The following is a 26,049-nucleotide window of genomic DNA, read 5'->3' as shown; positions in this document are numbered from 1 at the left end:
GTGTAGCTAATTGATTGATCGGTTGACTGAAATACTGACTGATTAAATAATTGATTGACTGGATAGTTGATTGACTGGATGTTTTGTTGACTGGACTGCCCGACTGACCGATTGATTAATTGACTGAATGATTAACTAAACGGTTGATTGAATGATTTACTGATTGAGTGATTTCTTAAACAATCAACTGACTGAAGAAATGATTGAATAATTGATTGATTGAATTATCATTTTCATTCATCAGCATCCAGAGTTACTTCCTATTTATGCCAAAGCTCTTCTCAGTGGAAAGGTGTCATTGCAATCATTCGCCTTCGCTGGATTCATGATGAAGTACCTGAACTCCATGAAGGAGCACAAACAAGCACTCATCATCAAGGTAGGTATATAGATTATGTTTTCTCCATCTACTTGCCTATCTTTAATGGACTCCTTCCAAATATCATAACATGCATTTTCAAGGAACTATTGAATTAAATTATTATTAAATGCTGTTTCTACAGTTTAATGTTGGTTATGTTTCTTCTGTTAATAAAAGATGAGCATCGTATCTTTAACATGTTTCTTCTGTTAATAAAAGATGAGCATCGTATCTTTAACATTGAAGTGATGGCAACGCATTTTTTAATCGAATGCAGGACCATTACAAGGAGCTGTATGTTGAAATTGTGTTAAAAAGCAAGGAGAGATTGAATGCAGACGCCTTGAAGACATTATCCACTTTCTTGTCTCACCTTGACCATGAAGACTTCAAATGTTCCATCCTGCCCGTCGCTGAGAAGTCCTTATTGAGGAATCCTGAGATTACCCTTGTTTGTTAGTTTACCTGGTTATCTCTGCTGCTGATGTTGTTTAGTGTTGTTTGATTGGTGATGATGAAACGAGCTAGCTGTAGTCACATGACTTGATTGCATTTACTTTTCCATTCCTTACGCAGGGGATTGAGATCTCATTCAAAGTGTGTTGTTATTACCAATAATATATTTAAATAAATGGTGTAAGTTGGTTTCAATAGATAATAATTTTCACGCTATGATGATTGATTGGCAGGTCTGAAGGAACTTCTGGTCAGTTTGACCATTGACATGAGTTCTTATGCAGTTGACCTTGGCAGGCATCTGGCAGGTGAGGGGGCTATGAGGGCTTTCAATGGATTCTTCTTTTGAAATATGAGATTTTCAATGATGTCATATTATAACATGAAATAATTTTAATAATACAATGTAATGTAATTCAATTGTTGAAATATGTATGTGGGATGGGTGATAAATAGACTAAAATAAAAAATATATAATATAATTTATTTTAAGAACGTTTGTTGAAACTTATTAGCCAAACTTTCTTCTCAGACAACACCATTAACTCGGGTTTCACGTTGAATTATCATGTGTGTACTAACCAACAGTAATTGAAAATAAATTTTTCCACTTTTTAGTTTTATATGGTAATGAGCAGTGACATCCGAGCCAAATGTGTTTATGTGTTCATTTGAGTTATGTATAAAAACATTTAAAATTTGACAACCATGCAGTTCAGTGCATATCGAAAGATGAAATGAACCAAACAGTAGCAGCAGAAGCATGCAGAATCTTGGCACAGCAGTGTACTGATTTGTCGTGCTTGAAGTTACTAACACAACATTTCTTCAAAGTACTCTCTGGTTCGTCTCACTAGCTGTCTGTTTTTTAGTTTATTAGTTTTTTGAAACAAACGCAACATGATTAAAACTATGTAGATGCTGATTCGCATTGTTTCACCTTTCTTTTGTTCCAATAAAACTTCTGAAATTTTCTTAATTATTTTCTTTTTTTTTCTTTTCACGTAATCTCCGCTTCATTGGCTCATCTTTTCTAAATATTTTTTACTGTGATCATATTACGATCTAACATCTTTTTTTTTGTAAACTTTTAGAGTTAATTTTTGCTTAATATCTTCAATTGTTCACACAAAATTCGTTTTTTTTTGATAAATTGTTTGCTAGTTCATTTGTTTTTTGTAAACAATTGATAACAAGTTCACAAGAGGCTTGAAATCATAACATCAAAGAAAAGTAGTCTGGAAATGATTATGAATTGAAAGTAGAGATTGATTTTTATTATGAAGGCCGATGTAAATAACTTACGACTTTATAATCTTTTATGATGATAACATTTCAGTACATTCATAATTTTTTTAATTAGTCTATAATAAGTTGAATTTTGATTAAATGAAATGAAATATTCCCTTAGGTTCTGAAGGAAAGTTGACAGTTGTTTCACAGAAGATCAATCTGCTGACAGCCATTGGCAAGATGAGTAGTAATGTTGAGAGAGGTGTTGCAGCGTCAGTTGAAGAGTTGACCACTTTCGTCGTCGACCAGTTTGTTGCTTTTGTACTGAATGAAGGTTTGCATTTTCATGCACTCACTCACTTATTTGTTTACCTCATTCAACGTTTATATCATTTCACTACAGATGGCACATTCTGCTGCTGCTCATATTTTTTATGATTTAAAATTGTTTTCAATTTCATTGGCTCTTACTGTTTAATAAAACAGGTCAAGAAACAACGGCAACTCATGCAATCCAAATGATGACTTTGTGGTCCGTAAAACTTCGTTCCTCCATCCCTCCATCATTCACTCAGTGGATAAATAAACAATTGAGCAACAAATCAGGCAGTTCAAACATGAGGACGCACATCTTTGTTTGCTTCAATGCAACTGTCAATGGTAACTAAAGCTAATGATTTCATCTTTTTCGCTGTTGCATCCATTATTTTGTTAGATTTCTTGAGTCTTTCTTGTTTTTTCATTGTTGATGTTTATAATATTTGTTGATTGTTTATTTATTTATTTTAAACGTTAAAGCACAATAAATTCAACTAATGTCAGTGGATACAGTTTTGAAATGTAAAGATCTACTGCCAACATTCATTCAATGCTTGGAGAAGAGTATTTCACAGCCATTTCAGGTTTCACTTGTCACTGAAGCCCTGCTTGCCACTAATGCAACTTTGAAGATTCTTGAAGGAGATTTTGAATTGGGTGAATATTTTTTACAACTGATTTTGCATATGATGTTTGATTTAGATGGGAATAATGATGTATACTGATGATATAATTATGTTAAAGCATTTTACGCTTACAATGATGGTTATCTTACAAATAAATGTGAAGCCACAAAGCAAGAAAGTTTCTGGTCACTAGTTTTGGATTTGGACAAGCAGCACTTTGTTAATGAAAAATTTTTGAATCAAGCACCTAAAGAAGGTTTCTAGTGTGATACCATGATTACAAATTTCAGTTAACTTTATTTTTAACGTTTTTCAACGGACGTTAAATTTTGCTACCAGAATATATGCACGCAATTATTTTTATAACTGTTAGTGTGATGGAAAATCTATTTTATAATTTATTTTTTTATATAAACGTGTTTTCAGCTTTGATTGCTCTGTGTTCTGTTGTAGCCTACCTGTTCAACATCTGGTCGGATAGACTCAATGACAAACATATCAAGTTCGTTCTTTCACAATTTATTAATTTTGGTATAGTATATCTTTTCGTCTCAACTTCTTGAAAGTACATGAGCATTGTTTATGCAGAATGTACAGTGCAGGTTTGTTGAATGCGGCTGTCAAGGGGGATTATGAAGTGAAGAAGCTGGCAGTCAATAAGTTGAAAAAAATTGTTTCATCTGCTGATTGCCGGTTATATGCACTTGCATTTGTCCACGAGTTGACAGGACTTCTTGAAAATATCGAAAAGGTTCTCAATCTTTTATTATGTCATTAAATTTACGTTTAATAATAGTTTAAACAAATTTATTCTGATGAGAAAGAGTTTATTTATTGGTTAATTTGATCCTAGCGTCTACTTAATAATTTTGCATTTATACTTTGCAGCAAATAGCGGCAACAAATTTGTTAGCATCCAAAGTTGATTGCAGTACAACAACATCGAATTTAAAAGTTCTCTTTGATGTACTGAACGTCATATGCAGTTGTAGTTGCGATGGTGACGAAGATAAGATGAAGATGGCTCTGGAGACACTCGTTGTCTCACATCACCCGGAAATAGGTTAGTTGGAGTCAGTCTTCAGTGTGTACCATGTGCCTCAATATAATTTTTCTCTTCAATGTAATCCACAACAAACTCAGCTACATAATCAGTGCACTTGAAATTATCACTATATTCTTGTATGATATTTGATAAAATAATTCAATGAACCGGTGATGTTATTGTTTTAATTAATTTTATTAAAAGAGAATGTCTAATTAGTTAATTAATTAGATGCGTTATAAATTTTTTATATATTATTCATTGTGGATTGTTTTTAAAAGTGATATATTTAAACAATTATTATTCTACTATAACTTATGACAATGATATTTTTTATCATGAATCTTTTTTATTTTTCATGTATATTTAAGCTTGAAGATATGAATTAATTTTTCTAGTAAATAAATAACTGCCAACCAAACAGTTCGTCGGATGCCAGATCCTTGGATGAAGCTTCTGAAGCAACTTCAAATTGATCCAAATATCTTCTATAAAAAACTTTCGCAACAAATTGAAGAGAAGTTCAACTCTGCGGCTGAGCTCACACCTGTTAGCTTTCACCTTTCAATACAAAATACTTACTCTTCCAATTTTTTCATTCCCTCTTATTTTTTAGTTTTTCGTTTTATTAAATTTTTAAGGATATCATTTCTAATATTACATTCTATCAAACTTTTTCGTAAATATTTCAAATGGTCATCTTATTGTTTCAATCACCTCACCAGTTTTAAATGATCTTTTTATTGTTTCAATTACTTGACCAGTCTAAAATGGTCATTTTATTGTTTCAATAACTTCACCAGTCTCAGCAGAATGCCCTGACCACCCTGGCAATGGTGACTCCCACACACACGTTTGACTTTTTGAGGAGATCCGTTATGAAGGTCTTCTCGAATCCTGAATATTTAAAAGTGACGTTGGACGAATATGCCTTATTGAACTGGCCTGAGGGGCAACTATACGATAAATCCGTCATCGAGGCGTTTGTATTTTATGCTGTCTTTAAGGATTGCAGTTAATTTGATTGATCACCTTGCTTTGTTTTTTGTTTCGACAATTAGTTATGAATTGCGTGTGTGTGTGTGTGCGCACGCGCATGTGTGTGTGCGTGCGTGCGTGTGTTTGTGTGTGCATGCGTGTAGATTTTTTAGTTAATCAACTCTGCCAATTGAAACATTTTATTGTGTGATGAATAAATGAATTAATAATAAACAAATGAAAAAATATATGAAAATTTTGTGAAAACATTACTCATAATGTATAACACCTGCTACATATTTTTATCACCTTCATCTTCATCATCTTCATCACAGAGGTGTTGCACCCATAATAGAAAAGGCGAACATCAAAAGGGAGAACAAGTTATATTCCTACAAAGAACAACTAGCTGATATTGAACTTAAAAAGGTGTGGTTACTTGAATGTTTTTGTCACGTTTGTGTGTGTGCGTGTGTGTCTGTGTGCGTGCGTGTGTGTGCTTGTGTGTGTGTGTGTGTGTATTTGTATGTCTGTTGATGGTAAAGAGCAACCGCGATAACATGAATTAGCGCGTTTATATATGAACCAAAGCATACACCAGTTTTATATTTTTTAAAATATTAAGGTTTAACACTCAAGCCACAACATGTTTGACATAGCCAGAAGTGTTTTACAAAACATTGTAAAAAAATTTGTAGAAAAATTTAAGAAAAACTGGACAACGTTTTATGTTTCAAATCGTTCAATCACCTAATTAAACTACTAAACACTGACAAATTGCACCTGGTTGAAAAAATTTGAAATTGAACTACAGTTGAATTTATCAGAAACTCTTCTGAAATAAAACTTAAACAATTATAAAACTTACGCGAGAGAGAGAGAGAGAGAGAACAAAAGGTTGAATAAAAAAATTATCAGGTGGCACAAAGCCATACAAACATTCATAATCATCAACATATTCTTTTTTGTCATTTATGAATGTTTTCAATCAAATCAATATTACCCCAAATTACGTTATGACCAGTCAGAAAAAAATTTTATATCATGAAATCAATTTAAATGATACAAACGAATAAACAACACTGATATACTATTTTTTTTATTTTTCATAATATAATAATTTTGTTAATTTACAATTCATCAATTCACTCACCCAACCATTCACCAAATCATTTAATCATTCGTCAATTTATTAACCCAATCATTCATCAGTTCACTCATTGATGCATGCATGCACTAATAATAGGCAGGAGGCATCCTCATTTTTCAGCCCTTTTCAGAGAATCAGCCCCAGCTAGTGACGACGTGGAGTTTGTCGGTACATTCAGGAAACTCACCCAGATAACTTTTCAAGATGGCCGCATCAACCGAGGTGCTATCTGATGACTGGTTCAAAACTGACCTGATTGCCTCTGTCTCGTTGTCCACGTGAATCATGAAACTTGAACTATGTCCAAGCTTGGAGAGCTCATAGAGGACCCACGATCTGTTGTTTACAAATGACCATCTATGACCTCTCAGGTCATCGAACGATTTAATGTAATCCTTTTTTGAATTTAAAATAACGACTTCCGAGTAGGAACTCGAGTCGTCTCCACGGTGCAAAAAATCGAAGGTGGGAGCCAGGCAGAGAACGTCCCAGAGAACTGCTTCTTGTTGTTGCAGGATCTTCATGTAGGAAGATAAACTCATGAAGATAATATCAGCAGTGTCCTCAGCAAAGGAGCTGTCGTCATGTGCATGTGAAATGTTCAACTCACATTCGACACCCAAACAATCTTCAAAAAATTTCTTGAACACGTGATACAGGCTTTCTGGATAATTCGGACACATGTACGTCGAAATCCGGAGCTTTTTCGTCACTACTTCATTTGCGTTCTTATCTGTTGAATCCGACATTTTTCTTACCTATTACTTTACCTAGTTTCAGAATATTCCGTGGGCGATCGTATTTCTGTTCTATCGTTGAACCACACTGAGTCATTCATTTATATAACGAGGCAATTGGATGTTGTCAAATTTGGATGCTAGAGGTTTTGTTATTTTTTATTATACAATGCAGAAGATCGTAAAAGTAAAAATTAAAGGACACAATAACGCACGTGGTTTAATTTTCTTAAAGTTTTTTTGAAAAATGCGAAATATTTTTCAGTCCACACAAGAAATAAGAAATACATAATTGCTTTCCAATAACTGACAGTGCATTCTAATGAAAAAAATTGATAAGATTTGTTGATGAAATTACAAGATTTTTTTAAAATTGGAAATTTGAAGAATCATGTATTCAAAAGAAGTTTTCAATAAAACCTACAAAATTTGAACGTACAAAAATTCGCACATCATGAGCTGAACATTGTTTCCCATAAAAATTACAAACTATCAATCGAAACGTTTAAATGACTATGAGGTCAGCAGAAACTAATTAATAATTTTTCATGTGTGTTTGCGTGTGTGTGTTTGTGTGTGTATTTTTATGTTTGTGTATGTGTTTGTGTGTTGGGATGTGGATAAGACGTATATTTCATCATTTATAAATTACAGGCCGGAGACAAGATTATTTTTATTTCAACATCCAACAATCTATGCTGTTGAATGTCAATTTTTCATTTAATGTTTATAAATTTTTTCATAGTTTATTTTATTTTTATTGGCTTGCCTGGTTATAATTGATCAATAAATTCATTTATAAAATTCCTGATTGGTCACTTAATTTATTAATATTTGTTTGGCTACGGACAGAAATTATAAATTGTATTGTTGTATTCGTTTGGCTACCTATGATGAAACCTAAATACCCCTCGACGCCATCCACATCTGATACTGAGGCGAGTGACAGATGTGGATGGCGTCGAGGGGTATTTCGGTTTCATCATAGGTAGCCAAACGGCAACCCCCGATCTCGGGGAAAATGCCGTCTAAACGTGTGTTGTTGTTGTATTGTTGTATTCGTTGGTAAATTTTGAGGATATAAAAATATTTAAACCATCATTAACAGCCAGTGGATATTTGTATAAAATTTCAACCAACATAACTTTTACATATCCTTGGTAGGAATTAGCGTTGAAAAAAAATGCAAAAGAAGAAGTTAAATTAACGAAGAAACAGCAAGAGCTGATGCAAGCCCAGCTGACCAAGGAAGCAAACATAAGAAATCTCTTAAGACAGGTTGCTCCATGTTCTCTTTCTTTCTCTTTTCTAATTAATTTACATTTTATTTATTTATTTATTTTTTTATTCAATCATTTATTCATTCATTCATTCATCCATTCATTTATTTATTTATTTATTTTATTTTCTACTGATGATGATTATTGTGCCAACTGGTTTCGACCATATCTGCTGACAGCTGAATGCCGACCTGCTGCACACGACCTCCTTGATTCACTGCTGCACTCAAGCGAACTACCAGCACGCTCGCCTATCCTTCCATTGGTTACTGCCCTGCATCGTCCATCTCTTCAAGTCACCTCTGGCTGCACCACACGTCACAAAAATCTTCATCGGCTTGCGTTCCGTTGCATTTGATAATCACTACAGTCATCTCAGTTGGTGCAATTGATTGTATTGATTATCCACATTTATTATTCTTCTAAATGATGTTTTTGAGATTGCCAAGTTTGTTTGCTTTTTTAATTATTAAATTCTTAAAATGATGTTTTTGAGATTGCCAAGTTTGTTTGCTTTTTTAATTATTTTAATAATGTGTTAAGTGTACACATAGATGAATAGGTATTACAGTTTACATTGCCAAAACTATGTCAGTTGGGAATAACCTTATTATGATTGATGATGATTTAGTATCAGTTTTTATTTGTATCATTTTCAGATGAAACATTAGCTCACAACACATTGAGATTACTCAAACCAAACTGTTATCTGGAACACAATTGGTCAGAGGAACCCCTTGTTAGCCAATCAGAGAGAGTTGTAGATGAAATGTTCATGGTGACCAGGTGCTCGCTAATTAGCAGCAAGCAAAGTTTCGAGCAGACGTTCAGTTGTGCAACTTTTCATTATTGTTATTTTTCACTGGAGGCTATTTTGAAATTGAGTTTGCTGGACGAAGTTAGGCTGGTTAAGTGTCTGACTATCATTAAATGTCATGCCAGAAAAGTTGGTAACGCGGACGAAGATCAACACGAAGACGAGGTTGGAGGTTTCGTTTTTTAATTTCAAAATTAAATAAAAGAATTCATTCATCATTATCGGCTAATATAAATTACATTAATTATTTCGATTTATAGAATGTTTGTACATTACGAACATATACACAAACAAACACATATATTTTTATATATGTAGCGTAGTGAATTTTGTTTGCAATGAAAGTTGATATGTTTAAAAAAATTGACTGAACAACAGCACCATCCATTCCACATTCCACGACTGCATATCATCAACCTCTGCCTCTACGTCATCGGCACGTCGGCGGTCACATTGGCTAGCCACGCCCACCAAACGCTGATTGACACGTGCCATTCGTGCAGTGGAAGTCGAGGTCTTGTTAGTGCTCCAAGCTCTGAAGAAGTTCAGTCTCTGACGGATGCACTCCTCAAACCATCATCCTCCGTCAGGAAGGCAGCACTGCAGGTATCTATCCACTCAGGATAAGTTTTATTTGCACAATTGCTCTTACATACTGATGAGGAGAATGTCTGAGTCGAATGTTTCAGTTTTTGTGGTACGATTTTTAATTACAATTGAGTAAGGAAGCTTTGCATTGGTCGAAGCTGTTTAATGAAAAATAAAAAAGTAATTCATGATTTCATAGTTTTTTTTTCAGTATTCAAAAAGCAGTAACATTTTGCTTTGGGGTTTAACAGATTCTTTTCATTAATATAAAGCAAATGTTGTAGTGTTTGTTGCAATTAATAAAAATAATTAAGTATGATGACGAGGAAATTAAAAAACGTTTGAATATTTTAACAGTTATTTTCAATTAGAAGTTCAAAATATTTTTAGCTTTAATCTTTTTCAAAGTTTTTATAATCTCGGCCAATTCTTTCATAATTAGAAATAAAATAATGAATGCCAGGCACTCTTGGTTATGAAAGATGTTCTGCCACTATCTTCATTCACCTCTCCAGCTGCTGCAAGGCAACTCTTAGTTAGATTGTGGATAGCGAAGTTTGATGTCGATGAGGAAAACAGAGTTGAAGCAGAAGAGTTGGTATTTTTTTAGTTTTCACTCATCATTTAACATCTTTTTGTTTGTTTGATTGATTGTGCGTCTGTTTGTTCGTTCGTTCGTTTATTTGTTTGCATGTACATATGTTAGTTCGTATTTTTTTACCTTTTGTTTAGTTTTCTCCTCACGTTTATATCTTATAAACGAGGTTCGTTTCTAACTTTTAGTATTCTCCATTCAACGTAATTCTTCCATTCCATAAAAGATGGTTGTGTTTCAGCATATATATTTATATTTGTTTGTTTATTAATTTATTTTTTAAATAAATAATTCATCGTTAAATTTGTACCTGGGTCAGATTATTTGAAGGCTTGGCAGTACCAAACGACAGGGACTTTTTTGAAGAGTTGGCGTCGTACGTTGTGCACGAGGAGACGTGCGTCCAAGTTGCTGCATCGTCTGCCATCGCACTGGCCCTCCAACAGCATCAACAGTTTCTCGATTATATTCTGAAGCTGATCATCAATTATTATGACGATAAGTTGTTTGTTAGTGCCATTTTTCACACTTTCAAGTGATGCTTTTGTTTTTACAATTTCCAAGCTGAATTTTAGTCCATATTTAAGTTATTTTTTTTACATATAGACACATTATCTTGATTAAATTTTTGTATGATTTGATGTGTTTGTTATATTTCTATGCAACCTTTTGACGTGTTTGTTATATTTCTATGCAACCCATCAGATTGCTCCGCCAATCAAGGACCAGTTTGGTCGCATTGTTAAAGAATCTCCACCTGATGATTACCATTCCAGACACGGCATTGCCATGATGCTTGGGAAGATTGCTTCACTCCTCAACCAAAACACTGTTGAAATTTTATTCGATTTTTTTGTGAAAAAAAGTTTGTCTGATTGCAATGAAGAAGTGAGACAGGAAATGCTGAAATCTGCATTATTGATCATCAATGAACATGGAAAAGTTGGTTGAGCTTTCATTAAAAATACTTTTAATTTTGATTTCTTTTTTGTACAAAATTAAGTTTTTTCAAATTTTCTGTTGAAAATATGCTTGGATTTATTTAGTTTATTAACTTATTTGTTAAATTGTATACTACAATTGCAAACCAACCACCTAGGACAACATCGGATACCTGCTGGGCGTCTTTGAAGACTTTCTGGAATCGGCTCCAGTGACAGCATCGTACGATTCAGTTCGCCAATCAGTGGTCATCATGATGGGCACCCTGGCCAAACATCTCGATGCAGATCATCCAAAGTTGAAGCCCATCGTCGGTAGGTTGATCGCCACCTTGGCTACTCCTTCTGAACAGGTAGTTACGAATGCTTCTTTTGTTGTAACTTAAATGCGTAATAATCAAACAGTCCCAGTGGTATTGTTGATTGTGCATGTATGCATTCAAAAGCATTGTTTTGCATATACAGCGTCCCATTTAAATACGACGCACCTTAATCTAATACAACGTACCATCCAAATACAACCTACCCTTGGAAAATCACATACAAATACGAGATACCATTCAAATACAGCATACCATTCAAATACAACCACATTAAAAAAAACAACCACATTAAATAAACGTTCTTTTAACGTAAATTCTCATGCAGGTTCAAACGGCAGCAGCCAACTGCCTGCCAGCGTTGGTTCCATCAATGAAGGCAGATGCACCTGATCTCGTGAGAGACCTCATGTGCCGTTTGTTGGAGTCGGAAGTTTACGGGGAAAGAAGAGGGGCGGCCTACGGACTGGCCGGCATGGTGAAGGGGTTAGGTATCCTCTCGCTTAAACAACTGGGCATCATCAGCACAATTACTGAGGCGCTGCAGGACAAGAAGTCTTTGAGACGAAGGGAAGGTTAATATTGATTGATTGATTGGTCGATTGGTTGATCTATTGGCTATAATTGGCTTATTGGTTGGTCGATTGATTGGTCGCATTAAATCAGTTTATCGTGATTTGGACATGTTAATTTTCAACTTTCACATTTGTTTTTAGTTTGTTGACATTTTCACAAATTACTTATTACTTACTCCCGTGTCGTTCTTCTTGTTACTTTGCACTGTTTCGGTTATTAATCTTAATAATCGCAGCAATTAGTGTAGTGCTGCATTAAATTTGAAGTAATTGTTTTACAATGATTAATATTAATGTTAATTAACTAATCATTGCAGCAAGCAGTGTAGTGCTGCATTAAATTTGAAGTAATTGTTTTACAATGATTAATATTAATGTTTCTTTGTTAACTATTTTAATTTTGTGGACTGGCGGCCTGTACCAGAAGTTATGATAGATTTTTGCTTGACTGGATTTAAGGAATAAACGAGCTTGATTTGATTTATTAATTTTTGTAATAATATTATTTTGTTCATGTAATTCTGTGGCTATTAATGTATTATCATGGAAATACTTAACACGTGTTAAAATTGAAAGGAGCATTGTTTGCTTTTGAGATGTTGTGTCGAATGTTGGAGCGTCTCTTCGAGCCATACGTTGTGCACCTACTGCCACACCTGCTCCTCTGCTTTGGAGACAACAGCCAGCACATCAGGGATGTCGGTACCGTTCAATTCAAATTAATCAAAGTCGCTTCTAAATTTTTAAATTCAGCTGCTAATTTATACATTTTTTAAAGCAACTATTATAATTTGTAACAGTTTCTCAAGAGCTTATTATTTAAAAAATGTTTTTATTAATGTCAACAATGAAACAAAGCAAACACAAATACAACAACAGGCAGCAGATGAGACGGCAAAAGTTGTGATGAGCAAATTGAGTGCCCACGGTGTTAAGTTGGTGCTGCCCTCACTGCTGACTGCTCTGGAAGAGGATTCTTGGCGGACCAAATGCGGTTTGTTTTGATGGTTGATAATTGTTTATTAAATTGTGGAAATAAAAAGTTATTAATTGTTGGAATTAAATTTAAAAAATTATTTTTTTAAATTTTTTTCAGGATCAGTTGAGCTGTTGGGAGCCATGGCATTTTGTGCCCCAAAACAATTATCTGCATGTCTACCAAATATCGTTCCAAAGTTGACAGAGGTTCTTTCTGATTCTCACCAAAAGGTTCAAAAGGCTGGTTCACAAGCCCTCAAACAAATTGGTTCTGTTATAAAAAATCCTGAGATTCAAGGTTTATAACATTTTTGAAATCGAATTTGGGTTAGGAATTAGCTCAGACCGTGTCATGTCTTGTCTTGTGTCATTGTTATTGCTGGTTCAAATACTGTCGGTTTGAAATTCAAATGTGGTGAAACTTGTGTGTATGGGGCGTGATGCATGCTTGCGGAGCATGGGGTTGCACGCACGCGCACGACAGGGCATCAGGCAGGTTCGTCGTATGGTCGTGTGGGGTGGATGTGCATTACCACAAAATCATGTTCATTGCCAAATAAGTAAGGAATGATTTGTAGTCAACTCTGCGCCATTTAGAATCGGAAAATAAAATTCAATCGTTTGTTCAGTGTTTTTATTTTTAGATTTTAATTATCCAATTCTTTTACTGGCATTGGTTTTTTATGAAGAAAATGACGTTCGCTATAAAATTGATAGAGCAGATAGTTTCATAAAAATTTAACGCCAACAGTTGTGGTTCCTCTGCTTCTGGAAGCCTTGCAAGATCCCACAAAGAAGACCACAGTAGCCCTGCGGAAGTTGTTGGACACAAAATTTATACACTTCATAGACCCTCCGTCGCTGGCCCTCATCATGCCTGTGGTACAGAGGGCGCTGTCCGATCGGTCAACTGAAACTAGGAAGATGGCGGCTCAGATCATCGGCAACATGTACTCACTTACTGAACCAAAGGTGACCGCGCCACTTTTTGCTTCTCATTTCTACTTGTAATTTTAGCTGCTGTATTTTTTTTAGTAAACATTTGTTTAATGTCGATTTTATTGAAGAAGTTTTTGTTGTTCGTTTCTTGATGACTTGAAATAAAGTTATAAACTTTTGTTATTTTTAATATGGGCTTATTGTTAAATTGCGTCTGCATATTATTTTGTTAGAATTGTCAATAAAAGTATTTCGATGTGCGTAATGACTAATTTACATTTCCATGGATGACAACGGCTACTCGCCTAACAATGAAACTTGCATTTGATGTGTTAACGCTTGTTTTTAAGAATTTGCTTTATCAACATGATGTTTACACGACATTTTCATGAATATCACATGAAAATAATGAATGATACAGGGTTTGTCTCCTTACCTTCCAACCATGATTCCCGGATTAAAACAATCCCTCCTTAATCCAATGCCTGAGGTCCGATCAGCATCTGCTCGAGCGTTTGGTACTATGGTGAAGGGCATCGATGATAAAAGCGTGGACGATCTGATTTCTTGGCTCATGTTGACGATGACCTCGGAGTCAAGCACTGTTGACAGATCTGGAGCTGCTCAAGGTGAGGCTGTTTATAGTGCTGCATCATATTTCTTCTGTCCAGTGTTGTTTTGCGTTAGGTGTTTTATGTCGCTTTTAAAATTCATCTGTTTTGGGTGATTTTTTGATTTGTAGTCAATATTAATAATGTATTCTTATCATTTGAACAATGAATTGTTATGGCCTATGCTGACAGCTGATTCTGTTTTTCTTCACATGAAGTTGAACAGCATTTAAAAAGTTTTATTCAACATCATCTGACCAGGCTTGTGTGAAGTACTTGGAGGGATTGGCGAGCACAGACTGCACAGTCTCATGCCAGATATCATACGCATCGCCAGTCGAACAGATATCACTCCAAATGTGAGGGATGGATATATCATGCTCTATATCTATCTGCCTGGTGCTTTCAACAAAGTATTCGTTTCTTATCTTGGAGATGTCATACCAACTATACTCCAGGTTAAAAAAATGTTATCATATTCTTATCATTTGAACGATGTTTTTGCTATTTTTTAATTATTCATTGTTAAAAATGCCTATAAAGTACTAATCGAATCGTTTTCAAAAGCGCTCTCACCAATTGAACTGCAAAGGAATGAAAAGTTGTAACTAAATTGAGTCTGTTCAAATCAACAATAACTCAAAAAAATTAATAACTTTTAAAATATCCTTTAAAATTATTGAGTCTTTGATCAGAATTCCTCAAAGATAATGGCAGACTGCTTCAAACAATGCAGTGATATCACATAATCTAAACTGCAATTGCTGATATTTTCACAGATTTCTACCTCCCATTTCAATTTTCATTGCTACCATTCTCCCAATTTGGCTTTTCCAATAAGTTTTTTTGTTTCACCTCGTTTTCCAATATTATGATCACGACTCAATCATACCTGATTCAGTTCATCGATTATTAATTTTGATTTATAAATATATAATAGTAATAATAATAATAATAATAATAATAATAATAATAGCAGTAGCTTATAATGAGCTCAAACTAAGAAGTCAGCATGCCCATGTTTAAAAACATAAACCGTTTAACAGAATATATATAACCAAACAATGGTGTCCATGTTATAAACAAAAATAAACCATGCAACAGTATATGAAAATCAAAATAATCAAAAATAAAGTCTTTGTAAGCCATATACTTATCAAGTTTAAATTTAAATTCGACGACAGTATCAGATTCAATAATTTCTTTTGGCAAGTTGTTCCATAGTGAAAAGATCCTGTTGGTAAAGAAGAATTTTCTGTTATTGTTATATTTCTGCACTTGTATTTTGAAATGATGTCTTCTGGTTCGGGATTCAACACTAAAATCAACTTCTGGAAAGAATCTTCTGTCTACACGACTAGTGGCGATGTTGTACATTGTTATCAAGTCTCTCCTTGTTCTTCTATACCTCAAAGTAGGTAGTTCCAACAACTTCGAGCGACCGATGTAGCGAAGTCACGCACCATCTTAGTAGCACGCTTCTGCACTCGCTCCAACTCCTCAATTTCCTTCTTCCATGGTGACCGAACAGTGGCTGCTTACTCGAGTTGCGACCTTATTAGAGATTTGCAAACTAGTAAAAATGAATTTTTATCTAATTATTTAAAAGTCCTGTTTATTATACCTAATCAGCAAAAACAATTATTTATTATATTGTGTATTTGGTTAGAAAAACTTAGGGAACTGTGAAATAAAACCACTTGATCAAACAATCATTTATACCGCATCTACTGAACTTTTCAATTAACAAGCTATGCGGGACCCTATCTAACGCTTTTGAGAAATCTGGGTAAATAACATCTACACCCAATCTATTGTCAATAGCCTAACTCCAGTCATCAAGCAGTTTGAGCAGTTGAAGAGTGGTAGACATATCTTTTGCAAATCCATACTGCTTACTATTATTATTGAAAAGGCATATCAAGTGATCTTTAACGATGGATTTTACCAATTTTCAACACATTTACAACACAAGAAAACCGGTTTATAATTTTCAACTCTATGTTTATCCCCCTTCTTGAATGGGAGCAATAATACTGTTTCCAATCATCCGGAATATTACAGCAATTTACCGGGACCAATACTTTTACTGTTATTACCATCGTCATGATAACTGGATTGCCATAATCACTATAAACATTGATCTTTCTTGCAGGCGCTGGCAGATGAGACTGAGTACGTGAGGGAGACAGCGCTGAAGGCAGGTCAACGGATTGTCAACCAATATGCTGACACTGCCATTGAACTGCTGTTGCCCGAGGTCGAGAATGGCCTCTTCGATGAGAATTGGAGAATCAGGTTGGTGTGATTGCTGAAGGTTGTTGTTGCTGAATGTTGTTGTTGATGAATGTTGTTGTTGCTGAATGTTGTTGTTACTGAATGTTGTTGTTGCTGAATGTTGTTGATTCTTTAGTTGGATGTTGTTTTTTGGTGTTGCTTCTAAACTTAGTTCGTAGATTTTGTTTAAAAATGTTCCGGTATAAATCAAAAATTGCTTGTTGGAATTCATTTTTCTTTTGAAGCCCTTTGTGTCAAAAAGACTATATATAGATTTGAATGATGATTGAATGTTTTGTGGAGCATGGAGCACTGGTATAAGTTGAAAAACATTTCAACCTGCATAATATTTCATTGGAATTATTTATTAATTTTTTTAAAGTTATTTTTTCAGATTTACATTTTGTATCACACAATCCATTTTCCGGAAATACAATAGATGTTTTTTTGTTAAATTCTTGCATTTTAATTATTCTTGTTTTTGCACCGACCAGGTACAGCTCCGTCCAACTTATGGGAGATCTTCTTTTCAGGATATCAGGTAACAACGTTTCATTCATTCCAATCCATTTGTTGTTATTTCATAGTGCTAAAATATTTGTTATCTTTGTTCTATATTGATGATAATCGCAATAATTTGTAATATAACATTTGTAACAAATGTTTGTAAGAATGTAATAAAATGTTAATTACTTAATATTATTGTAAGATGTTTATTGGAAGTCCAAAAATGTGAATATTGAACGAATGAATGCAGGTGTTTCTGGCAAGATGTCAACAGTGGGAGTGGATGAGGATGACAACTTTGGATCTGAAACATCTCAAAAGGCCATACTGGCCGCTCTTGGACCAGAACGGCACAATCGCGTGTTTGCAGGCTTGTACATTTGTAGGCAGGATAGTTCACTTAGTGTTAGGCAGGCTGCCCTACACGTCTGGAAGGTTAAGTTCAATTTATTTGTTTATCATTTTTCATTAAGATACACAATTTAGGTTACATACAAGCATTATACACTTTAACTATAATTCATCTAATTTAATAGAAAAAGTTATGGTGATGTTGTTAGGTTATAGTGATCCACACACCTCGCATGCTGAAAGACATCATGTCCACCTTGTTCCATCTCCTTCTTGGCTGTCTGGCCAGTCAAAGTCCTGATAAAAGACAGGTTGGCTGCTTTTTCATTTCAGTAATTACATTATAGTAGGTTCATATTTCATTATTAATTATTATACATTATACCAGAGTAATTATTACTTTAAAGGTTACTCTTTCTTTTGCGCTTGCTTCAGAGGTTTCGATGACAAACACACACACACAGCGTATATGAATACGCGTGAAAACCACGCTTCATACACATTGCATATGATAGGCGGGGTTCTCTTTGTATTCGAACCCAGACCAGGCGCTTATAACCATTGAGCCATCATGCCATTGTGTTTATATTTCTTCCTATTAGAGTAATTGTTTTATAGTATTTTATATTTTATTGAATCAAATCAAATTAAATTATACATATATTTCAGTATATCAGATTAATTACGCTGTACTTCATTATGTAAGAGTTATACGTTAAAAATGTAGTCATATTTAATCATATCGGAGTAGGTACGTTGTAATTGTGTTTATTATATAATTATTATTTTCACATTTCATTATATCAGAGTAATTTTATAATTTTTGTCTTAACATCGTATAGCATGTCAAAGTTTTTGCACGATCATTATGTTTAAGTTGTTGAGGTAATTAAAGTTGATTGATTGGTTTAATCAGTTAAGTAACCGTTCTGTCATCATACCCCAAAATAGAGCTATACTTTTGTCAGATGATAACTACAGTTTCCATTAATATTTGTATTTATGCTGTAAGGACCACTAACACTGATAATTTCAAAATTTAGGCTGCGTTCTTTTTTGTTTTTATAATGGTAAATTCTGTTTTAAAAAATTTCATGAGAATTGTTTTTTTGGCGGCACAAGTTGCAAAAAATGTATTTTAATGAACGGCTTAGTTACAAAGAATATGTAAAAGATGTTGGGTTAAAAACGACAGCACTTTGTGACCCAGCATTTCAATTTGTTTTTACTTCGATCCAGTTAAAACGATTTTGATTAAACCTAAGCATAAAATGGATGGTCAAAGCAAGTTATTAAAGGGCAACTTATTATATTAGGTTATTTCATTTTAACCAGACAAGTTTTGATTGAGTCGAAACATAAATTGGTACAGAGACAAATTGACGACGTAGTGAAAATGAATTTTAGGTGGCTGCTCGGACGCTTGGAGATATCGTCAAAAAACTTGGGGAGAAAGTTCTTCCAGAAATTATTCCGATTCTTGAAAAGGGCTTGGACTCGGAGGATTGTGACAGGAGACAAGGTGTTTGTATCGGCCTGTCTGAAATCATCAATTCAACCAGCAAGGATCATGTTAGTACCATTCAGCCGGTATTTTGTTGTTTAATAAATAATTTATTGAAGTTATTCTTTGAAATTATATAAATTTTAATTTTTAATTAGCAAATTGATCGTATTTTAAAATAATTTAGTTAGAAATAATAATAGTTACATCATTTCACAATGTAACACAATCATATCCTTATCAGGTTATGGCGTTTGCTGACAGTTTAATACCAACGGTGCAGAAAGCTCTATGTGATCCTCTACCTTCCGTTCGAATTGCAGCTGCCAAAACATTTGATACCCTGCACACGAATCTTGGGCCCAGAACGCTTGATGACATTCTACCAAATCTTCTAAAAAAATTGGTAACTATTTTTTGATTTGATCTGCTTTCTCCCTCTGAGACAGTTAAAATTTCAATGTTATTTTATTATTAATAACTCCATTGCAAAAAATTAATTTGTTCAGAGGAATAAAAAAACATTTATTTAATCAATATAAAAATATGTTAACCACGCAAATCAGGAGCATGAAGAGATATCAGAATACGCACTGGATGGACTGAAACAAGTCATGGCAGTCAAGAGTAGAGTTGTACTGCCTTACCTGGTTCCTCAAGTTAGCGGCAATTTATGTTTTGCACACATGATAACTTTTACTTAATCAAATTGCTAGTCGTATCTGTGTTTCGTTACTTTATTTTGTCGATGATCAAAAGTTATATCTGATTTATTAGTAACTAGAAAGCTTTACTAATGTTAACAACGCAAAAACAAATATTAAGCTGACGGTACCTCCCGTTAACACTCGTGCTTTGTCCTTCCTTTGTTCCGTGGCTGGAGACGCTCTAACTAAACACCTGCCCAAGATCCTGCCCGCCATGATGTCATCACTTGCGAAGAAAATGCAAACACCCGACGAAGTTCAGGTTCATTGAGCTGCTGTCGTCCTTTTGTTCTTCAATGTTTTAATCATTTTTTGTAGAGAAAAATCTGTTAAGTTGTTTTATATATGATTAATCCACAATTTTAATAATGACATTTCAGGAGTCTCAGTATTGCAAATCAGTAGTATTATCGTTACAAGAGGAATCGGCAGTCAGATTTGGTATGGAGGTGTTGATTGGAGGAGCCACGAACGAACGAGCGCCTGTGGGCTCGCGTGTGGCTTCGCTAAACACACTCGTTGTTTTCTGTGAGCAGTCCAAAGTTGATTATTCAGAATTCATTCCTCAATTGTTGCGTGCGCTCATTCCTCTTGCAGCTGAGCAGGATAGTGAAATAATAAATTCGTCCTGGGATTGTCTCAATGCTATTGTCAAGGTTAAATGAAAAATTTGATCATCGTAGCTTAGATTTAATTCGTTTTTACAAGATGTTCGTTTAACCTTTATTTTTGAACAATAAAGAGGTTGGATGCGTCCAACATGATTCAGTACATCAGCCATATTCGACAAGCTGTTCGATTTGCTGTTAATGACATAAAGGATGATCAAGAATTACCTGGATTTTCTATTCCTAAAAAGGTGTTCAACTTTTCGTACAAATTCTAATATTTTCAATTTTTATATTTAAATGAAATTTTAAATGTTTATGTTTATTGCTTCAAGTCATCCTAATCAGATCTTTAAAGCAGCCATTCACAACATAATCACGATGATTGCTTACCAGTGTACCTCCTTTAGAGATACACGGAAAAACTGATCCATGATCATTTGAATGAATTAAAAAAATTAATAAAATAAAACGTTTTAAAATGTGATCATAGATATTTTAGAATTAATTGCACTTGAAATCTGTTGAAATATTACAAATTTGTATCAATAATTTTGTTTGTTCCTTAGGGCGCGGCGCCACTCATGACTATTCTCAGAGAGGGAGTTTTAAATGGGGGTCCTGAGGTCAAAGAATCGGCTTCCATTGGTGAGAAGAATATTTATAAGCTTTGATGTTTATAAAATATTTTTTAGAACTATTCAAACTGTTTTTTGATTTTATACATTATTTGGATTTTTTAAAAACAGTTTAACTATCTTTTCACGTTTATTCTAATTTAAACTGATGAAAGTCGTCGGCTGCATCACTTCACCGTGACATTCACGTTAGATTTCATTACACATTCATTACGCGTTCACGTTGTACATGTGTGCTCAATGGAAAACTCGCAGGATTAACTGAAATCATAAAGAGGACCAACACCGAAGCCTTGCGTCCATCCGTCGTCAACGTCACAGGAGCTCTCATAAGAATTCTCGGAGACAGATTTAGCTTCAATGTGAAAGTCGCCATGCTCGACACCATTAACCTCCTGCTTGCGAAGGTTGGTAGTGTACTTTGCTGGACGGAATATTTATGTATTTATGTTTAATCAAGTTATTTTTATATTGTTCCGTGATTTTATACAATTTCATTTTTCATTGTTTATTAATTTGCACGAAAATCAAAATTATTTATGTATTTAAATTGTTGTGTAACATGCAGTGTGAGACCAACTTGAGACCTTTCTTGCCGCAACTGCAAACAACGTTTGTGAAATCTTTAATTGATGTCAACAGAACCGTTCGCCTTAAATCAGCATTGGCTCTTGGCAAGGTAATTTCAATTCACAATCGCATTGATGCACTCTTTACTGAACTCATCACTTGCTGCAAAACTGCTGAAGATACTTCGATCAGGTCAGTCCTCATTTCCGCACCAAATTGCTTTTAAGCTGAATAAATTGTTTTAAGCTTTTTACATGCTAAACTTTGAATTTAGTGATGACTCTATATACATATTATTTATTTAGTAAAACGTTATTCACCACCATAAATTTGTTTAATCTTAACGTCCAAACAGAGATACCGTAATCTACGCCATGAGACTCTGCTTGATCAATCCCAGTTGTAAACTTTCAGAAAAAACCCAAAAAGAAATTTTAATCTTTTTGGAATCCAACAGCAATAGTTCAGAAGATTCTACAAGGCTCCTAGCTTCCGCATGCCAGGGGGCATTGTGTTGTGTCGTGGAGACTGAACTGATGAACACCATAATACTGTCTTGCATCGGTTAGTTTTTAAATACATGGCGCTGTCATAACATATCACTGTCAACAGTTTTCCAAAATTTTTTAAGTAAATGTCAATTAATAAAGAAACAAAATATGGAAGCCGTTTTTATAAATGCACATTACGAAACCGTTTGAATTTTTTATCGTGCTTACAGATTCTGAACCATCTCAAGATTGGACAGTGCGATATAATAAGGTTACTACTTTGAGTGTTGCATTGAAAGAAGCTGGTGGCAAAATCTTGACAAAACTTAACAATGACGTCAATGTTAAAGTAACGAAATCCCTTGTTTCCTATTTCAATACGGACAGGGTTTGTAAAATCTTTCATTTTAACTTCAACATTTTTGGTAATTTTGCGTAATTTTTTCATTGATTTATTACATCCAGAAAGTTTTAACTTTATTGAAACAATCTTCAACTTATCAAACAGATACCCATCTGCCTGGCAGCTTTAAGGGCAACAGCATTTTATTTGAGACAACAACTTATGCTAGGTACATCTCTGGACGAAAGTCTCAATAACCTACTAGTCAAAGTCAGCATTGCTATTTAATGAAAGATCATTGTTTAAAAATAAATTATTCTCGCTGATAACATTTTTAACCCGGTAATTGAATGTTTGGCAAATCTTTAAATTGTAGTCAATGAAACTGGAATCAAACGACTTAAAGCAGCTGTGTGCCCAAATAATGTCATATCTGTGTCACGTCACACCAGAAAGAGCATTTGATGTTTCGTCACTCAAAATATTTGTGCCGATGTTGTTGAGTGGATGTAGGGAGAAGAATGCTGCTGTGAAGTCATTCAGCGAGCACGCATTGCTAGCCGTTTTAAAATACAAACAAGATGAATCCATATACCAAGTGAATACATATTTTACAAAGTTCATTTTATTTTTTTTTATTTTTTCTTTTAAAATACTAAATAATGTCCATAATTAAAGAATACTGCCTTATTTCCAATTTTGTTATCTTATGAACACAATCATTACCTGAAAAATATTTCAGCGTCAGCGTCTTAGTATCAGATTAGTTACAACTGCGATTATAGTAAGCAGTAACATTACCTCTCACAGCCATCACAACAACAGGAAGCAATTGACGTTTAATGATTAAAAAATGTTTAATTACCGAAAAGCCATTTAAAAATTATTCTTATCTAATTAAATATAATAATCTCTTGTAATGTTTTATTCAGAAATGTCTGGAATTTCTGGAAGAAAATTCTAAAGAAACGTTAACTGAAGTTACTAATAAAATTCTAAAGAAACTCGCGGCTCAACCTGAGGGAATTGAGGAAGACATAGATGTCACTATACTTAAATGAACATCTGTCGCTAAATCAAGCAAAAGTATCAAAGTTTAACGTTGGTGAACGACTTGTTGATTTGAAATGAATTGAAATTGTTAACGTAAATGATTTAGCTTAATGTCTGGGTTGTAAGTGAATTAAGTAAAAATAATAATTAACAAAATATTTGACGCATGTAAATGGGCACATTTAGTGTCAACTATTTAAATTGGTTTTAATTAATCAAATTTTTAAAATAATTCAAAAGTTATTTTTTAAAATATCAAAAAATAAAGGGAATAATAGCTTTTCTGTCTTTTGGATAATATTTAAATGTTTTTTTATACCAAGTATGGTTCATATGGGCAGCAACGATTTGGTTGACAATCACAAAAAGAAAAATGTAATTCAGTATTTCTGATCCAAATGAGTCAACGAGGCAGAAGCTGCAGTAAATAAAAATTTCACAGAGGTAGTGGGGGCACGAAACGTGTTTGAACATCCATCCTTTTGGAACGTGGTGGTTCAAATCTTTAACTTTACCTGCTGTTTTGATTATTTTCAATTGTTGAAGTTTAAAATAATAAATGCTCTCTAATCTATCATCAAGTATCTAAAAAAAAGAGCAATTTAAAACTAATTGCAAATCTTCTCAATGCAATCAATGTGTGTGCAAGATGAACAACTTTTATGCAAACATAAAAGAAGAAAAGGTAGACTGATAGAAACACAAAAACGATGGTGCATTTGGTGAAATTTTGCACGAAATTTTATTTTTCTCTTTATAACCAATTTTCATCAAAATCAGAAAATTCCAACTTCTGTTTTTATATAAGATAACTTCGAAGCTTTGTTTTGAAATAAGTTAGTTGATCACCTTAACATGGACGAAATACAATGTACTCTCTATAATGACCTTTTTTGTATATATGAGGCACTCCACCACACAGCTGTATTGAACGGCGGGCCAGAACTTTGAACAACTTATGGTATAGCTTGTTTATAGTTTTGTTTATAGTAAACAAAATAACATAATTATATCTAGCTCAATATGCTGGGATTTAATGCACAATATTCTTCAAACAAGCGAAAACACACAAAAAATTTTATTTCCTCAAGATAGGTAAATAGAAAGTACTTACTATAACTAAACAAAACTATAACATAATAACAAAAGTTATTTACTTTTGTTGTCGAGTCGAAGCTCTGCTAAGGTTTTGTGGGTTGAACGTTGGGTGAAACTGGCTATGCAGAATAATAAAAAGCCCAGAATGTGTTGGCAGGAGATTTGCATCGCAATTGAGCCTGAATTATTTCTATTCATTCACTTATTGTTTCAAAAGTTATGTAAAATGTTGAACAAAAATTAAGATTCTTATAGGCAACATGACCATGATATGAAAATAAATAACAAGAGTTTTTTGAATATAAAGTGAGCAATTAATAAAGGCAGACGGATGTACAGACCAGGCGTAGCAAGCATTTTAGCTAGCATCAAATGCAAATATAAAGGGCATTAGCATTTTATATGTAGAAATAAACATAAATAAACAAATTTATTTAAAAGTTACTTTTGTTTGACTCTGGAGCTATTGCCTGAGTCAAAATTGACAAAGGAAATGTTGAATAGACAAACACTCCTGTCATGAAGTGGAAGAGGTTTATAGTTGAATGTGAAAAAATGGAAGTGTTGACGCATTCCTCATATCTTCTCCAGCACTGAACCGCCATCATGAAAAGTATAAAAAATGGAGTGAAGGCATCTGTGTGTCCAGATAGAAACTACATATCATACATAACTTGATAGATTTTAAATTAAAGAAACAGACATGAAAAGATCACACATCAAAAATTAGTAAAACCTTTTTATTCAATATAATATGCATAAACACAATAAATGGATAAAATAATTGTTGCATTTGCTAATTAATTTATTAAAACAATTTCGTCAAAGATAACAAATACTTGTCTGAGTAAGTGAACCATTTCCTAAAGAATGTTTTAATAAGGAACTGATAATTGAGGGAAATGCAATACGGCTTGTATAAAAATATAAGCATGATGTGGCAGCAATACTATTGATGATACCACCCAATAAATAGAAATACGTAAAGGACCTGAAATTGTTTTATAAAACTTTCAACAGTGGTTTTATAAAATTATATTGGAATTGAATTATTTTATTTATAATATATATAATATATATAATATTCTAACTGTTTAGGCATTTCCGCAAACTTTACGAATGTCTGCGACTCATTCTTTAGTTTACCGTAATAAAACGTATCTTTGATGAACTGCGGTAGACTAGGCAAAAAAATTATCAGTAAATACGTTGCGAGCAACACAACAGTCGCCGAAAGGTAAATTAACGCCAACAACATCTTAACTTGAATCTTGCGTCAAACGTATATATATTTATGTTTAAAAGTGAAAATGGTTAACAATCATGGACTTACATAAATAACTGAGTCTGGAGT

At 33.8% G+C, this 26,049-nt stretch overlaps 2 protein-coding genes across 2 annotated transcripts; one reads left to right on the top strand and one right to left on the bottom strand.

Moving 5' to 3' along the window:
• Positions 1-632: 632 nt before the first annotated feature.
• On the top strand, positions 633-23,874 carry HELRODRAFT_107160 (hypothetical protein; the record flags this gene model as incomplete). Its single annotated transcript, XM_009024751.1, has 46 exons — positions 633-816; positions 1,051-1,125; positions 1,532-1,660; positions 2,229-2,384; positions 2,537-2,710; positions 2,882-3,025; positions 3,158-3,250; positions 3,421-3,496; positions 3,583-3,764; positions 3,908-4,057; positions 4,464-4,588; positions 4,843-5,021; positions 5,353-5,446; positions 8,069-8,182; positions 8,364-8,562; positions 8,844-9,166; positions 9,380-9,607; positions 10,053-10,183; positions 10,504-10,693; positions 10,890-11,126; positions 11,284-11,481; positions 11,774-12,020; positions 12,597-12,718; positions 12,900-13,014; positions 13,117-13,296; positions 13,750-13,970; positions 14,359-14,566; positions 14,810-15,006; positions 16,704-16,846; positions 17,320-17,366; positions 17,583-17,767; positions 17,893-17,994; positions 19,091-19,255; positions 19,432-19,593; positions 19,754-19,846; positions 20,013-20,156; positions 20,275-20,550; positions 20,637-20,753; positions 21,072-21,150; positions 21,396-21,547; positions 21,709-21,902; positions 22,066-22,274; positions 22,432-22,589; positions 22,710-22,814; positions 22,921-23,142; positions 23,477-23,874. The coding sequence occupies 46 exons, from the start codon at positions 633-635 to the stop codon at positions 23,603-23,605; spliced, it is 7,353 nt and encodes a 2,450-aa protein (XP_009022999.1). The 3' UTR covers positions 23,606-23,874.
• On the bottom strand, positions 23,853-25,330 carry HELRODRAFT_66723 (hypothetical protein; the record flags this gene model as incomplete). Its single annotated transcript, XM_009024207.1, has 3 exons — positions 23,853-24,115; positions 24,755-24,885; positions 25,152-25,330. Coding segments are annotated over 3 exons (573 nt in total), but the record flags the coding sequence as incomplete, so codon positions are not given.
• Positions 25,331-26,049: the final 719 nt, after the last annotated feature.

Source organism: Helobdella robusta, assembly GCF_000326865.2.
Source record: "Helobdella robusta unplaced genomic scaffold HELROscaffold_4, whole genome shotgun sequence".
Taxonomy (NCBI): domain Eukaryota; kingdom Metazoa; phylum Annelida; class Clitellata; order Rhynchobdellida; family Glossiphoniidae; genus Helobdella; species Helobdella robusta.
Note: the sequence above shows the minus strand (reverse complement) of the source record. Positions and strands in the feature narration are given on the sequence as shown.